The sequence below is a fragment of the Bufo gargarizans genome, chromosome 4, assembly GCF_014858855.1.
Source record: "Bufo gargarizans isolate SCDJY-AF-19 chromosome 4, ASM1485885v1, whole genome shotgun sequence".
In the NCBI taxonomy this organism is placed as follows: domain Eukaryota; kingdom Metazoa; phylum Chordata; class Amphibia; order Anura; family Bufonidae; genus Bufo; species Bufo gargarizans.
In genome coordinates this window covers 38,203,087-38,221,160 of record NC_058083.1, presented here as the reverse complement: position 1 = coordinate 38,221,160, position 18,074 = coordinate 38,203,087, and the positions used below count along the sequence as shown (strand labels likewise).

At 46.1% G+C, this 18,074-nt stretch overlaps 1 protein-coding gene across 1 annotated transcript in view; it reads left to right on the top strand.

Annotated features, from left to right (window-relative positions):
* Window positions 1-18,074, top strand: part of LOC122935964 (cytochrome P450 2K4-like) — a 92,048-nt gene that overhangs the window by 61,978 nt on the left and 11,996 nt on the right. Inside the window, exons 8-9 of the mRNA XM_044291932.1 lie at window positions 3,382-3,523; window positions 5,997-6,181. Coding sequence (XP_044147867.1) covers window positions 3,382-3,523; window positions 5,997-6,181 — 327 coding nt within the window. The remainder of the gene's footprint in view (window positions 1-3,381; window positions 3,524-5,996; window positions 6,182-18,074) is intronic.

Sequence of the window (18,074 nt, the reverse complement as noted above, 5' to 3'; positions counted from 1 at the left end):
CGTGAAGCCTGATTCTCTGCTATGACATGCAGACTAATTCTCTGCTGACATGAAGACAGATTCTCTGTTACGGGACCTCTCTCCTCTGCCTGGGTGTGTGCTGGGCCTAAATATATGCCAATGGACTGTTGCAGTGGTGGCTGACGTGAAGCCTCATTCTCTGCTATGACATGCAGACTAATTCTCTGCTGACATGAAGACAGATTCTCTGTTACGGGACCTCCCTCCTCTGCCTGGGTGCTGGGCCTAAATATATGCCAATGGACTGTTGCAGTGGTGGCTGACGTGAAGCCTCATTCTCTGCTATGACATGCAGACTGATTCTCTGCTGACATGAAGCCAGATCGTCTGTTACGGGACCTCTCTGCTCTGCCTGTGTGCTAGGCCTAAATATATGCCAATGGACTGTTGCAGTGGTGGGTGACGTGAAGCCTCATTCTCTGCTATGACATGCAGACTGATTCTCTGCTGTCATGAAGCCAGATTGTCTGTTACGGGACCTCTCTGCTCTGCCTGTGTGCTAGGCCTAAATATATGCCAATGGACTGTTGCAGTGGTGGGTGACGTGAAGCCTCATTCTCTGCTATGACATGCAGACTGATTCTCTGCTGTCATGAAGCCAGATTGTCTGTTACGGGACCTCTCTGCTCTGCCTGTGTGCTAGGCCTAAATATATGCCAATGGACTGTTGCAGTGGTGGGTGACGTGAAGCCTCATTCTCTGCTATGACATGCAGACTGATTCTCTGCTGACATGAAGCCAGATTGTCTGTTACGGGACCTCTCTCCTCTGCCTGTGTGTGTGCTGGGCCTAAATATATGCCAATGGACTGTTGCAGTGGTGGCTGACGTGAAGCCTCATTCTCTGCTATGACATGCAGACTAATTCTCTGCTGACATGAAGACAGATTCTCTGTTACGGGACCTCCCTCCTCTGCCTGTGTGTGTGCTGGGCCTAAATATATGCCAATGGACTGTTGCAGTGGTGGCTGACGTGAAGCCTCATTCTCTGCTATGACATGCAGACTAATTCTCTGCTGACATGAAGACAGATTCTCTGTTACGGGACCTCCCTCCTCTGCCTGGGTGCTGGGCCTAAATATATGCCAATGGACTGTTGCAGTGGTGGGTGACGTGAAGCCTGATTCTCTGCTATGACATGCAGACTAATTCTCTGCTGACATGAAGCCAGATTCTCCGTTACGGGACCTCTCTCCTCTGCCTGTGTGTGTGCTGGGCCTAAATATATGCCAATGGACTGTTGCAGTGGTGGCTGACGTGAAGCCTCATTCTCTGCTATGACATGCAGACTAATTCTCTGCTGACATGAAGACAGATTCTCTGTTACGGGACCTCCCTCCTCTGCCTGGGTGCTGGGCCTAAATATATGCCAATGGACTGTTGCAGTGGTGGGTGACGTGAAGCCTGATTCTCTGCTATGACATGCAGACTAATTCTCTGCTGACATGAAGCCAGATTCTCTGTTACGGGACCTCTCTCCTCTGCCTGTGTGTGTGCTGGGCCTAAATATATGCCAATGGACTGTTGCAGTGGTGGCTGACGTGAAGCCTCATTCTCTGCTATGACATGCAGACTAATTCTCTGCTGACATGAAGACAGATTCTCTGTTACGGGACCTCCCTCCTCTGCCTGGGTGCTGGGCCTAAATATATGCCAATGGACTGTTGCAGTGGTGGCTGACGTGAAGCCTCATTCTCTGCTATGACATGCAGACTAATTCTCTGCTGACATGAAGACAGATTCTCTGTTACGGGACCTCTCTCCTCTGCCTGGGTGCCGGGGCCTAAATATCTGAGAATGGACTGTTCCAGTGGTGGGTGACGTGAAGCCAGATTCTCTGCTATGGGACCTCTCTCCAATTGATTTTGGTTAATTTTTATTTATTTAATTTTTATTTTAATTCATTTCCCTATCCACATTTGTTTGCAGGGGATTTACCTACATGTTGCTGCCTTTTGCAGCCCTCTAGCTCTTTCCTGGGCTGTTTTACAGCCTTTTTAGTGCCGAAAAGTTCGGGTCCCCATTGACTTCAATGGGGTTCGGGTTCGGGACGAAGTTCGGATCGGGTTCGGATCCCGAACCCGAACATTTCCGGGATGTTCGGCCGAACTTCTCGAACCCGAACATCCAGGTGTTCGCTCAACTCTATTGCTAACCTGTCTTGGTACTGCAATCCACCCATTTCTTTGATTACTTTGGCCACCCACCTCGGAAATCTGCTCTAGTTTAGCAATGCTCTTCTCATACAACAAGGCTCAAAATTGTACACAATTTTCCAAGTGTGGACTGACTAGTGATTTGTACAGAGGAATTTACAATAGACACAGTACATAAAATGTAATACTTTATTATTGTACGCAGTTACATTTAGTTTGGTAGATGTTTATGAAAAGTAATTGGGTCCTGGTCCTATTTGTAGACCTCATGAAGGACTGGTTTCTTTAAGGACATTCAGCACCATAGCCTGTCTAGTAGGAAATAGAACTTAGTTTAGAGTGAGCTGCACATGAGTGTGCCGCAAGGGAGCAGTGCTGCACAGGGAAGCTCCCTTGTGGATTTTAAAAGTAAAAATTACAGTATAAGTGCCAGCTCTTGATGAATACAGTTGAAGAAAGCAGCAGAAAGTTGAGCGGCCACAGAAGAGGACTGCAGAGCATTTTGTCAGAGAAAGGTAAACCCTTCCTATCACTGCATGACCCAGAGACTATCAGAAACCATGAATACTACTGCCCCCATCTGGCCACACTTAAACACACCACTGCAGCATTCTGTGTATATAGTGGTAATACAAATACTCCATCACAATGGAAGTGGTACAGTAACTTTAAGGCAGTATTCCATATGTAATATGGGTAGGCCAATGGAACTGTATGTCTCTAATGATCAGTGGCACATGTATCATCTGGTGTTGCATGACAAAATGTATCACTGCCAGTAAATCACTGGTCAGTTGTGACATTCTTACGTAACCTCATAAATGGTATCTTATGAAAGTTAGGGCGGTTAAGAAATATTAACATCTCCTGTGAAGTGTAAAGATTGTGAAGAGGGCTATCTTTTAAGAGAACATTCATGTTATATTGTTTTAAACTGAAAAAGAAATGTCTTGTCCATAAAGTCCAATTTGCCTTGTGGATCCAAAAGAAGGCAAAAACGTTCTATAAGGCAGATGCCAGTTTACCCGTAGTAACAAAAAAATAAAATAAAAACATGACTAAATCCCATGATCAACTTCTCATCTCCAGAAATGTATGAATATAATTTTGAATATTATATCCTCCAAGAAAGGAATCCAATCTCTTCTTGAATAAACTGAAACAGAAAAAGAAATATTAGAGATATATGACTTCTATTTTGCCAGGAAAATGAAGAATCCACTCAGTATTACCACAATGACAACCTGACTGTGCTAGTGGGAGATCTGTTTGGTGCTGGAATAGAGACCACGTCAGCCACATTGAGATGGGGTCTTCTACTAATGATAAAATATCCGGAAATACAAAGTAAGACATACTGTACAATTAAAAAGTCAACAATGGAAAGGGGTCTTTGAGGACAACAACCCCTGTTCATATGCCTTATTAAAGTAGATTTGGGGGCTCCAGCTTCTACTCTGGTGGACCCACTCATTCATGAATTTTGTGATTGGTCACTCATTTAGGCCTCTGCAGTGGAATATATGAACAGATGGGTTTCCCCCTTCATCTAGGACTCTCTCCAATGCATCGGAATCACACTATCCCTCAATATACAAACTTTCCAAAGCAACCTGCAACCCATTTCTAAACGTCATACTGTGTAAGCAGGTTCTATTCTCACCTCCTATCTCATTTCCTTATAGCTCTGTGTTGTTTCTTTCCCTCAGAATTAGCACCAGTATTGATTGAATTATATGTGACTGAGCTGCAGTACCATGGTAGTCCTCCATGCAGGTCAGTTCAGTTTTCAGAATATAAAAAAAATTAAAATAAAGTTGATTGTCATTAGTATATCCTCAAAGGAGGTTTTTAGTTCAGGCATAAAAACTAATAAAAATGAGTAATGTTCTCATTTTAGCTGAAGAGAAATGTCAAAATACAGCTCACTTTATGCCTGAATAAAGAACCTCATTAAAACATACGCTGACATCCCTCAATTTTTATTCTTATTTTTTTTTTTCTGAATGAGCGGCAATACCAGACATTGCCTATGGACAAGAGTGGCACTACTTCTGAGAGAGGCCTTCTTCTATATCTTCACATACTGTACACAAATCAAACATTCAGTGTCATCAATTATATCCTCCTCCTTCTACTTATGCTTACTAAAACTCATCATGGAGAAAGCTGACTTCAGCATCTGTTCTCAAACTCACACAGCCTCCACCAACTCTATCAATCAGCTTATGGCTCTATAATTTCCCCAGTCTCACATGTTCGCTGCCTTGGGTTAAACTTTGTTTCTGACCTGCTTTCAAATCATACATCCAAGTCCTTAAACACTTCTTGCTGCCCCCAAGTCCAAAACATTTCTAAGATCCACGCTTTACTCAACTTCCAGTCAACAAAAATGGTGCTCTAGGTGCAACGGGCGGCCTCCCCCCAGGGTCCTCTCTCTCGCGTACCAGGTGTAGGAATGTCGAGTTGTGTAGTGCGGCCTAAATGTCTCTTTATGTGTCATGGTGCTCCTACCTGGATACTGCTGGACCCCAGTCTTTAGTTCTGAAGCAATAAAAAGAGGGAATAATTGAGGGATTGGAAAGAATAACTTGAGTCCTGACCTTGAGATTAAGTTCAATGGCAGCTTTACTATTAATAAACGTTTTTTCCAACAGCTTACAGGCTTTGTTTTAGTTCCAGCAGTCTTTAGCATTAAACTGGCAGGTAAACTCAATTCTGATGTATCTTTTTCTCACTCTGCTGTACTGACAAGCTAACTTGATAACTTGGCTTCTTCTTTATGCTGCACTTCTCTCTGTAGTTAAACTTATGTTTCAGCTGATCTAATCTCATGGCTCCTGAGGCTTCTAGGCTTCAGCCTCCCTGTCCAGCAAAGGTTAAGGTACTCTGGCTGGTGTGGGAACGTCCAGCAAAGACGAGCCCCTGTACACCATTCCCCTTCCACGAGATAACCTACACTAGCTCTAACTGGTCCCCACCCTTCCTGCTGAAAGTAATACTAGCCCACTTCTCTCCAGTGGGGGGTTAGAATGGAATGGAGAGTTTCATTCTCTCCAAGTACAGCTCTGCCATGTTTGTTGCCACCTGCTGGTGAACCAGGCACATTCCCTCATCATCCTCCATCTAGACTGAGGCAACATCCTCCTCTGTGGCTTCCCATACAAAACCCTTGCACACCACCAATTGACCACTCATCTCTCCCCAGTCTCTACCCATCTGCCAGAAAGTTCAGTTCAAAACATTCACAACATTCAAGGCTGTCCACAATCTGTCCTCTCCGCCCATCTGTTGCCTATTCTCCTGATACATTCTCATGCTTAATATCTGTTCCTACCAGGATATCTTTCTTTGCTGTCTTTTTGTTTGCTCTTATCACAATCATCTAAAAGATTTTTTCCTGCGTACCCCCTTAGCACATCCAATTTTAAAACAACCTCCAAAATCTTCAAAGCAGACTAAAAACCTACCTCTTCAGGGAAGCCTGCAAGCTACAATAACACAGCTGCCACTACACTACCATGTCAGCTGCTTCTACTCTCACCTACTGTCTCCTTTCCCCTTCCATTGTAGATCGTAGACCTCTTAGACAAGACTCTCTTCTTCTGTACCTGTCTGTGACTCAGTTCATTTTTATTGTGTTTGCTTTTGTATATTATGCGTCATTTTGTATGTACAGCATTCTGGAATTAATGGTGCTTTAAAAGCAGACTTTTTTTTTTTCTAATCTCAGGCAAACCCTTTAAAATTTAGATGTGGGCCTTCATATATACACCTTTTCTCATTCATTAAAATATAATCAATATCTCTATCCTGGCAGAAAAAGTGCAAAATGAAATTGATAAAGTGATTGGAACAGCTCAACCTCTAATGGAACACAAGAAAAAGATGCCATATGTAAACGCTGTCATTCAGGAATTTCAGCGCTTTGGGGATGTTTTGTCTAAAGTTACACCACGTGTAGCTTCTCGAGATACTACACTCAAAGGCTATTTCATTCCAAAGGTAAGCACCATGTTGCAATACTGTAATTGTTTACCCAGACACAGCTCCATACATATGGTTGAGGTTGTGCAGGCAACTCCACAACCTTGGGTTAGATAGAACTTGTTTGCATTAATTACTTAATTTCACTTATGAGACTTGCACCTTCAGTTATCTGATATTAATAGATGATCCTAAGAATAGATCATTAAAGGAAACCTTTCACCTCATTTTCACTATATAAACTAGCAACAGTACCTTATAGATTATCTTCAGTGTGTTCTTCTACATGTTAGTGCCGCTTTCCTGCGCTGTTTATTCTTGTAAAAATCGACTTATAAAGTTCTCATTTCCTGCTCCTGAAGTCACGCTACAAGTCAAGGGGGTAGCCCTTCCCTCACCTCTGGCCGTACCTCCCCTGCCCTAACGCCGCCTCTACGCGCTGTAATTGACAGCCGGCACAGTCGCCGGGACCGCGCTTGTGAATCCTGCGCATGCGCCGTCCTCCTCCATCGCCGCGCGATCCAGTCTTTCTTTCGGACACAAGCACGATCCTGTAACAGAATCGCGCATGCGCTGTCCGCTGTCCGCGATCCCTGCCTGTCTGCGCTCCCTCTCGTGCTCGCGCTCCCCTATCCTCAGGCTCCAAGTGGCGAAGGAGGAGGACGGCGCATGCGCAGGATTCACAAGCGCAGTCCCGGCGACTGTGCCGGCTGTCAATTACAGCGCATAGAGGCGGCGTTAGGGCAGGGGAGGTACGGCCAGAGGTGAGGGAAGGGCTACCCCCTTGACTTGTAGCGTGACTTCAGGAGCAGGAAATTAGAACTTTATAAGTCGATTTTTACAAGAATAAACAGCGCAGGAAAGCGGCTCTAACATGTAGAAGAACACACTGAAGATAATCTATAAGGTACTGTTGCTAGTTTATATAGTGAAAATGAGGTGAAAGGTTCGCTTTAAAGGGCTTCTGTCAGCCCACTTAACTTTTTTTTTGTTTGTTTAATAATAATCCCTATACTGCGAGCTCTGCATATATAAGCTAAATATTCATTTTGGTTCAGTAGAATTTGATAAAAAGCTATTTTTATAATATGTAAATTACCTTGCTACCAGCAAGTAGGGTGGCTACTTGCTGGTAGCAGCCGCATCCTCCTATCCTAATGACGCCCCCTCCGCATTGTGATTGACAGGGCCAGGGAACGGAATCGTTCTCTGCTGGCCCTGTTTGAATTCCAAATCTCGCGCCTGCGCCGTACCTGTCTTTAATCGGCGCAGGCGGACTGAGAGCCGCTCCATCCTCAATGCGCCTGCGCCGATGACATCACATCTACACCCGACGCAGGCGCATTGAGGATGGAGCAGCCGAGAGAGCGGCCGCCTCTCAGTGCGCCTGCGCCGATTAAAGACAGGTACGGCGCAGGCGCGAGATTTGGAATTCATACAGGGCCAGCAGAGAACGATTCCGTTCCCTGGCCCTATCAATCACAATGCGTAGGGGGCGTCATTAGGATCGGAGGATGCGGCTGCTACCAGCAAGTAGTCGCCCTACTTGCTAGTAGCAAGGTAATTTACATATTATAAAAATAGCTTTTTATCAAATTCTACTGAACCAAAATGAATATTTAGCTTATGTATGCAGAGCTCGCAGTATAGGGATTATTATTAAACAAAACAAAACCAAAAACAGTTTAGTGGGCTGACAGAAGCCCTTTAATATTAAAGTTTTGGGGCATTGTTTTCTGCATCTTAAGTATGGCTAGGGGGATAAGCATTTAATTGTTATGGGTTCCCCCACAGATCTTGAGAAAGGGGTCCTGAATCCCCCAATTGAATGGATCAGCCTTTGATCATGTGAGCCACTTCTTTGTTCATTCTGAATAGGGCTGATGGAAATAGCACACATACTCACGGCCATACCATTCAAATGAAGGAATCAGGACCCCTGTCCTCAGGATAATTGGAGTTCCCATTGATGGCATCTCCATCAATCAGGGCTGTACCGAGCACCCGAGCGCAATGGAAGTCAGAACCCGAGCATTAAACCAGCCCCCCCCTGCTATGAAGAGGGGAGAGTGTCTGGTTCATAGGAAAAGGTCAGAAATTGATGGAAACACCAGCAAAATGGTTCGGGAACAGCATGGGGAGGATGTCTAGATGCATCTTGGACTCACAGGTCGCTGCTGGGAACGATGTTGTCTGAGTAGTATGCCACTTTTACAAACTAAAAATAATACACCCAAAACCAAAGGTAAAATTGATTTTAGCGAAAAAATTGTTAGGAAACATTCTTTCCTGTATATTTACTTGTATATAAAGTGCAAGTTCTGCCAAAAATTACAAGCAAGAGGCACTCCGATACAACCTGTATATCAATATAAAGGAGGGCCTCATTCACATTGTGTTACAGTTGTTCAGGTAGTGGAACTCCTACACTCATAAAGCCTATGCACTAAGTTAAAGGGCTGCCAACAATTACAAGGAACCGGCACTCCAATACACCCTTTGTTACACATGAAGGAGTGCATCCTACACACCCTTTAAACATTATGATTGATGGCTTGCTGGTGACCCTCAAAAACATTTGGAGAAAGGGACTGCTGATCTGACCATCTAAAACATTAGGGACGAGGGACTGCTGCTGAGCTACCCCTCTAAAAGGTTGTAGGTGAAGGACTGCAGGTGAGCTGACCCTGTAAAACATTATATGGAAGGGCCTGCAGGTGAGCTGACCCTGTAAAACAATATATGCGAGGGCCTGTAGGTGAGCTGACCCTCTAAAACAATATATCCGAGGGTCTGCAGGTGAGCTGACCCAGTAAAACAATATATACGAGGGCCTGCAGGTGAGTTCACACTGTTAAAGATTATAGGTGAGGGCCTTCAAGTGAGCTAACCCTGTAAAACATTATATGCGAGGGCCTGCAGGTGAGCTGACCATCCACAACATTATATTCAAGGGCATTATATGTGACGAATAAGCATGTTGATACGGTATGATGGAAGAGTAGGAAGAGGATGAGAAAAGGAAGATTCAACCATATGCCCTTTTTTGTGGTGGAAGGGGTGCATGTGAATACAGTGTATTCAGTACATTATAAACAAAACATTTAAAGTGCCTTTATGTTCATTAGCTTTCCTCTGGTGGAGTTTAGATGTCAGGGTCAATCCAGGCCTTGTTCATTTTTATAAGAGTCAACCTGTCATCATTTTCAGTTGACAGGCGGATACGCTTATCTGTTATACTGCCACAAGCAGCAGTAAATACACGCTCAGACAAAACGCTGGCAACAGGGCAGGCCAGCACCTCCAAGGCGTAGTTTGTGCCACGTGTCCAGCTTGGACACCCAGTAGTTGTAAGGCACTGAGGGATCATTGAGGATGCTGACACGGCCTGCTATGTACTCCACCATCTTCCAAAATGTTTCCCTCCTTGTGACAGTAGGCAGTGCATCAGGGTGAGGGTGCTGGTGGGGTGTCATGAAACTGTCCCAGGCTTTAAAAAGTGTTGCCCTGACTCTGCTGGAACTGCTGGGTGTCCCCCTTGTCTTCCCTCCTCAGTTGCCCAAGGAACTACGGACTCTGGCGCCAGCGTTGTTAGATGGAAATTTTTGGAGCAATTTTTCTGGTATTGCACTGTTTTGCTCGTCCTCTCCACAACAGGAATGAGAGATGAGAAGTTGTCTTTGTAGCGAGGGTCGAGAAGGGTGAACAACCAGCAATCCGTATTGTCTAAAATGCATATAATGCGCAGTTCGCGGGAAAGGCAGCCTAACATGAAGTCAGCCATGTGTGCCAGAGTACCAACAGGCAGGACTTTGCTGTCGTCATCATGGATGACTCTCAATCTCCTGATCCTCTTCCTCCTCTTCTGCCCACCCACACAGAACAGCTGGAATTAAACTTCTATGGGTACTACCCTCTGTAGCGGAGGCAACTGTCTCCTGCTCCTCCTACTCCTCCTCCTCATCGTCCAATTAGCTCTGAGAAGATGAACTGAGGGTGGTCTGGCTATCACCCTGTGTAATGTCTTCCCCAATTTCCACCTATCCCACATGCAAAGCGCCATCCTTAATTGTGAGCAGCGAGGGTTTGAGTAGACACAGAAGTGGGATGGTTACGCTGATAATAGCCTCACAGAGGTCAGACATCCATGCCCACTCCTCGCTTGTGAATTGCGGAAGCTGACTGGAAAGGCAACGACCATCTTGCAGCTGATATTCCACTACTGCCCTCTGCTGTTCACAAAGCCTGGCCAACATGTGGAATGTTGAGTTCCAGCGCGTGCTCATGTCGCACAACAGCCGGTGAGCTTGCAATTTCCAGCGCTGCTGCAGTGTTGTCAGACCGGCTGAAACTATCGATGACTTGCAGAAATGTGCACACATGCGGCGCACCTTTGCCAGTAGCTCAGGCAAATTGGGGTAGGTTTTGAGAAACCGCTGAACGACTAAGTTTAAGACGAGGGCTAGGCATGGGATGTGTTTGAGCTTGCCGAGCTACAAAGCTGTCACCAAGTTACTGCCATTATTAGACACAACCATGCCTGGTTCTAGGTTGAGTGGCGAGAGCCACAGCTCAGTCTAGTCTCTTATCCCCTGCCACAGCTCTGCGGCGGTGTGCTGTTTGTCCCCTAAGCTTATCAACTTCAGCAAGGCCTGTTGCCGATTCCCCACTGCAGTTCTACACTGCTTCCAGCTACCGACTGATGGCTGACAGGTTCTGCAAGCAGATAATTTGGAGGTGGAAGCGAAGGAGGAGGCGGAGCGACGGAAGCACCTGTGCCATCCCAAGGTACGACTCACTACAGATCTCCACAAAGTTCACCCAGTATGCCATCAGGGAAATGCAGCTTCCCTGGCCGAATGCACTTGTCCATGTGTCCGTGGTTAAGTGGACCTTCCCAGTAACTGTGTTGGTCATGGCACGTGTGATGTTACGGGACACATGTAGTTGTAAGGCGGGCACGGCACACACCACAAAAATAGTGGCGGCTGGGGACTGCGTAACGTGGGATGGCCGCCGACATCAGGATGCGGAAGGCCTCAGTGTCCACAAGCCTAAATGGCAACATTTTCAGGGACAGCAATTTGGAAAGCTGCACATTTAGTGCAATGGCCTGTGGACGGGTGGCTGGGTATTTGCACTTGCGTTCAAAGGCCTGGGGTAAGGACATTTGGATGCTGTGCTTGTATATGCAAGTGGATGTGGTTGCTGATGGTGCTTGTGAAGGTCCAGGTGCAGGGCGGGACCAGACCTGCACCTTCGACAGGGGATTGGCCAGCATATGTCAATATTTTAGCATGGCCCAGCTGGATCGCATACCTGTAAAGAAGCACCTCCGCACCTATAAGCATGGCCATGCTGAAATATTGAGATAGAGGAATGCCTAAACAATTATAACTAAGATCATATAATCGAGAAAGACACCTGCCTTCCCACTGTGCCGGATACTAACTACGTGGGTCAGGCAAAACTAAGACTACGCTCCAACTCATGCGAGATCCCGGGTAAGTGGGCTGGAGGAGTATGCAGCGAGACGCCGGCAGTGTCTTGTGCCGCTTGTCCCTCGCCTAACTAAGAATAAGAAAAAGACGCAAATGAAAGATATAAATTGAACGGAAGGTAAGAAGATTTAATCCATGGAAACATATATATTATTGGCATGGGACTAAAATCACTGCAATATCTATCTTACGGTACCAGTGCTCAATATTACGGGAAATAAAACTGCCATTTGAGATATCCTATATAGCAGTAGTCTGAAGCTATTTCTTTCGGAGTATGTTTATTCACATACCTCATATTGGAGTCCAGTAACTGCAGAGCACTTTATCACTGTGCATTCACATAGACACCTCAGCATTTATTGTGGTAATAAGGAATCATTCCCACCTACGAACTCAATCTGTGTGAACTTTTGAGATTTCAGGGATTGTATTTTCATTGTATTTGTATTTTATTGCATTCTATTGCATTTTATATTGCACACGTGTTCATCTATATATTGTGGTTTAATAAAAATGTTATCAAAAATTTTATCCAATTTTATTGAAGTCCAAATGCAGTGTGCTCACCCATAATCTTGGTTTTATAATTTATTATTCATTACTAGAGGGTGGGTGTCCCTCTCTCTTGGGTTAGCAGCACCTATTCCCGTATTCCGCCTAGAGTGAGCCACCGCCCTAAGTTTAATTTCTGTTTAGTATTTATATACATGTAACTGTGTTACAGTGAATTGAGATATGGATATAAATAAGATCATACAATGGCTTACCCTCTATGATGTACAAGAAGTATTTATACACACAGTACCCACACTTGCAGCGACCGGGCCACAGGGGCAATATGTGAGTTACGGTGGGCCGGTGGGCGTAGTAAGAGTTTACGGTTCTGTAGACCTCCCTGGGCCGGCATGCAGTGAGTGGAAGGACAGCACCAGTGTCACGACTGTGACTGATCCAGACAGGTCTGGGAGGAGAAGGTCGCAGCGACTTGCTACTCGCGATAGCTTGTGAGTTTGCTCTGTGGTTCAGGGTATGTCATCAGGGTTTTGCCTTGTGAACCTTTTTGTCCTGACTGGGAGTTTGTAGGCATCCTTCTCAGGTGAGTCCTGCCTGCCACTCCCAGCTACTATATTAGTTTCAGTTTCACTTGCAGTCATTGCCAGATATAGTCCTTACTTCCAGTGCTATTCTGACCTTTGAAGGAGATCGTTTAATGGTATTGCTGTGGAGCACTCGTCCGGTGTGGACCGTCGTTACTGGGATCATCTTCTCTGCTCGTGACTGGATAAGTCTATCTATGTTTGATTGTTTGTTTGTTTGTTGCTGTCTTCCCCTGTTGTTCTCCTAGACGTGAGTGATGGTGACTAGTGCTCCCATCTGCCTTTCCCCAGTCTAGTCTTGTTAGGGTGACTGAGGGTTTAGGCATCCTGCTTGCCGCACGGGTTCACACCCCGTCTAGGGTATCAGGACAGACAGGTGCCAGCTTAGGGTTAGTCAGGGGTGACCGTTCTATTTCCCATCCGTAGATAAGGGTCCCCCTTCCCCTCCGTCTAGTGCGACACGACTGCTGCTGGGATAGCGGTCGTGACAGTATATCTGGCCATTAAAAAAAAAAAAAAAAAGTGACATTTCTTTTTTTTTTTTTTTTTTTTTTGCTTGCTGTTTTGCTTTGTATTTTTCTGTTCCACTATGGATCCGGTTACGGTTTTGGCAAAAAAATTACAGGGGTTATCCCTGGAAGTGGCAGGATTAAAAGCAACAGTGCAGCAGCAGCAATCCTTGGGTTCCACCGTTGCTACGGGAAACCAAGGTACTCCTGAGCCAAAAGTGGTTTTACCTGATAGGTTCTCAGGAGGAAGAGACCAATTTGTAACCTTCATAGAAGCTTGTAAATTGTTCTTCAGGTTACGCCCTAGGTCCTCCGGCGGTGAGGAACAACGGGTGGGCATTGTAATTTCGCTCCTGCAAGGAGATCCGCAGGCTTGGGCTTTCTCCCTACCATCAGACTCTCCGGCCTTACGATCAGTGGAGGAGTTTTTTAAAGCCCTGGGTCTCGTATATGATGACCCGGACAGGGTCTCACTGGCTGAGTCTAAGCTACGTAGACTTCGGCAAGAGAACCGGTCTGCTGAACTATATTGTTCCGAATTCCGTAGGTGGGCTACTGATACATTATGGAACGACTCGGCCCTTAGGAGTCAGTTCTGCCAGGGGTTGTCTGAAAAATTAAAAGACGCGCTGGCGGTATACGAGGTCCCTGGGTCTCTTGAGGCTGCTATGTCACTGTCCATAAGAATCGACAGACGACTCAGGGAGAGACTATTAAATTCTACAGAGGCCTCTATAGGGCAGGGATCGGTTTGTTATGATCCAGTCGAACCAATGCAAATTGGGGGCGCCACTAGACGGGTGAATCCTTCTAAGGTCCGCCGTAGGTCAGAGGTTTGTTTTCGTTGTGGGGGGAGGGGTCATTTTGTAAAGGTATGTCCCTCAGAACCCAAGAGACCACAAACAAGGGAGCCGCCGGAAAACTAGAGTCTCCAGATTGTGCGGAGGATAACAGTCTGGGCGTATTTCTTTCCTCCATACGCATGTCTCAGTTTTTGTTGTCCGCTACCGTTGAGGCGGGCAATAAGACTGAGATCTGTTCCGTCTTTTTGGACAGTGGGGCAGGGGTCAACTTGGTGGATTCACGGTTTGCTCAGGCTCTGGGTTTTACTCCGGAACCGGTACGCAGAACTATTCCTGTTTTTGCCATCGACTCCTCCCCTCTTACTCAGAGAGAGTTAACTCAGATCATCCATAATATCCATCTACAGGTAGGGGACCTCCATAAAGAACATATCTCTTGTTATGTCCTGGACGGTCTTCCGGCTCCTATGGTATTGGGGCTTCCCTGGCTGGTGACCCACAATCCAGTGGTGGATTGGCAGGCCGGGGAGATTGTGGAGTGGAGTGAACATTGTAAGGACAACTGCTTGAGTAGTAGGTTCTCTACACTCTCTGTAACATCTCTACCTGCCTTTCTGTCAGATTTTATGGATGTGTTTTCTGAGAAGGGTTGTCAGGGGTTACCACCTCATCGTCCATATGATTGCCCGATTAATCTTGTGCCTGGGGCAAAACTACCTAAAACCCGGTTATACAATCTTTCCGGCCCGGAGAGGAAGGCTATGAAAGATTATATTTCGGAGAGTTTGGCTAAGGGACACATCAGACCCTCTTCTTCACCCGTGGCTGCAGGGTTCTTTTTCGTTAAAAAGAAAGATGGGGGCCTGCGTCCTTGCCTGGATTTCCGGGAGTTAAACCGGATAACTATCCGAGATCCCTATCCTCTTCCTCTCATTCCCGACCTCTTTAATCAGGTTGCTGGTGCTAAATGGTTCTCTAAAATGGATCTCAGAGGAGCCTATAACCTGGTTCGCATCAAAGAGGGGGATGAGTGGAAGACGGCTTTTAATACTCCAGAAGGGCATTATGAAAATCTGGTCATGCCATTTGGTCTTACTAATGCGCCTGCGGTGTTCCAACATTTTGTCAACGATATTTTTAGTCACCTTATCGGGAGATTTGTTGTGATATATCTTGATGACATCCTGGTCTATTCTCCGGATTTGGAGACATATAAGATCCATGTGAGACAAGTGCTGCAGATATTAAGGGCCAACAAATTGTTTGCTAAATTAGAGAAATGTGTGTTCGCCGTAAAAGAACTGCAATTTCTGGGGTATGTGTTGTCAGATTCAGGTTTCCGCATGGATCCAGAGAAAGTCCGGGCGATTATGGACTGGGATCTGCCTGAGAACCTGAAGGCATTGCAACGTTTCCTGGGGTTTACCAATTTTTATAGAAAGTTTATAAAGAACTATTCCTTGGTGGTCAAACCACTGACTGACATGACCCGAAAGGGATCCGATTTTTCCAAATGGTCACATGCAGCCAAAACTGCCTTTACATCTCTGAAGGAGAGATTCACCTCGGCCCCTATTCTCGTACAGCCAGATGTCTCGCTTCCTTTTATTGTAGAGGTTGATGCATCAGAGGTGGGGGTGGGAGCGGTACTTTCTCAGGGCCCGTCCCCTGGTGAATGGCGTCCGTGTGCTTTCTTTTCGAAGAAATTGTCCACTGCAGAAAGGAACTACGATATTGGCAACAGGGAACTTTTGGCTATTAAGTTGGCCTTTGAGGAGTGGCGTCATTTTTTGGAGGGGGCGGTTCATCCCGTCACAGTGATTACTGATCACAAAAACTTATTATATCTGGAGTCTGCTAAACGTCTCAACCCTAGACAGGCTCGGTGGTCGTTATTTTTTTACTAGGTTTAATTTTGTAATAACCTATCGCCCGGGGGCAAAAAATACTAAGGCGGATGCATTGTCTCGAAGTTTTCCTGGAGGGGGTGATGTTGAGGTACCAGAGCCTATTTTGCAAAAGGGGGTGGTGGTCTCTGCATTACACTCAGGTTTAGAGGGAAGGGTGTTGGAAGCTCAGGGGGACGCCCCGGCCTCCTGCCCCTCGGGTAAACTGTTTGTGCCAGAAAATTTACGCCTGGAGATACTAAAAGAACACCATAACTCCACACTGGCAGGACACCCAGGTAGTAAGGCAACCTCTGAATTAGTGTCTCGTCGGTTCTGGTGGCCTAAGTGGCGCCAGGAGGTGTTTAATTTTGTGTCTGCATGTGCTACCTGTGCTCGTTCTAAGGTAGATCATACTCGTCCAGCAGGGCGTCTTTTTCCTCTGGCCATCCCCAACAGGCCTTGGACGCACCTATCAATGGATTTCATTACGGATCTACCAGTATCAGCTGGGAAGACTGTTATTCTTGTAGTTGTTGACAGATTCAGTAAAATGGTGCACTTTATTGCTCTTACCGCATTGCCTAATGCTAATACACTGGCTCAGGTTTTTATTGACCACATCGTGAAGCTTCACGGGGTCCCTTCCGATATTGTTTCGGATCGTGGTACCCAATTTGTTTCTAAATTTTGGAAAGCTTTTTGTTCTCGTTTAGGGGTTCATCTGTCGTTTTCTTCATCTTTCCATCCACAGTCCAACGGTCAGACTGAACGTACCAATCAAAACCTAGAGACATATTTGAGATGCTTTGTTTCCGAAAATCAGGAGGAATGGTCATCTTATTTACCGTTAGCCGAGTTTGCCATTAATAATCGTCGTCAAGAATCCACAGATAAGTCACCATTTTTTGGTGCGTATGGTTTCCATCCTCAGTTTTGTACGTTTAGTGAGGGGGGGCCGTCTGGGATTCCCGAGGAGGAACGATTTGCATCTTCACTTTCATCAGTGTGGCAGAGTGTGCAAGAAAGTTTGAAGAGAATTGGTGGTAGATACAAACGTGCGGCTGATAAGAAGCGCTCTGAAGGTCCGGACCTTGGGGTGAATGACTTGGTGTGGTCTACCAGAAATATCAAGTTGAAGGTTCCCTCGTGGAAATTAGGTCCGAGATTTATTGGTCCTTATAGGGTAATTAAGGTCATTAACCCGGTGGCTTTTCGTCTGGAGCTACCTCAGACTCTAAGGATCCATAATGTCTTCCACAGATCTCTGCTTAAGAGATATGTAGAACCTCCTGAACTATTGCCACTACCGCCTCCACCGGTGGTTGTTGATGGCAGTCTTGAGTTTCAGGTAGAAAAGATTGTTGATTCACGATATGTTCGCCGCTCTCTTCAGTACCTGGTGCACTGGAGAGGTTATGGTCCCGAAGAGAGAATGTGGGTGCCAGCATCAGAGATAAAGGCGGACAGACTTATTCGAGCTTTTCATAGGTCCCATCCGGAGAGGCCGGGTCTTGAGGGTCCGGTGGCCCCTCGTAGAAAGGGGGGTACTGTCACGACTGTGACTGATCCAGACAGGTCTGGGAGGAGAAGGTCGCAGCGACTTGCTACTCGCGATAGCTTGTGAGTTTGCTCTGTGGTTCAGGGTATGTCATCAGGGTTTTGCCTTGTGAACCTTTTTGTCCTGACTGGGAGTTTGTAGGCATCCTTCTCAGGTGAGTCCTGTCTGCCACTCCCAGCTACTATATTAGTTTCAGTTTCACTTGCAGTCATTGCCAGATATAGTCCTTACTTCCAGTGCTATTCTGACCTTTGAAGGAGATCGTTTGATGGTATTGCTGTGGAGCTCTCGTCCGGTGTGGACCGTCGTTACTGGGATCACCTTCTCTGCTCATGACTGGATAAGTCTATCTATGTTTGATTGTTTGTTGCTGTCTTCCCCTGTTGTTCTCCTAGATGTGAGTGATGATGACTAGTGCTCCCATCTGCCTTTCCCCAGTCTAGTCTTGTTAGGGTGACTGAGGGTTTAGGCATCCTGCTCACCGCACGGGTTCACACCCCGTCTAGGGTATCAGGACAGACAGGTGCCAGCTTAGGGTTAGTCAGGGGTGA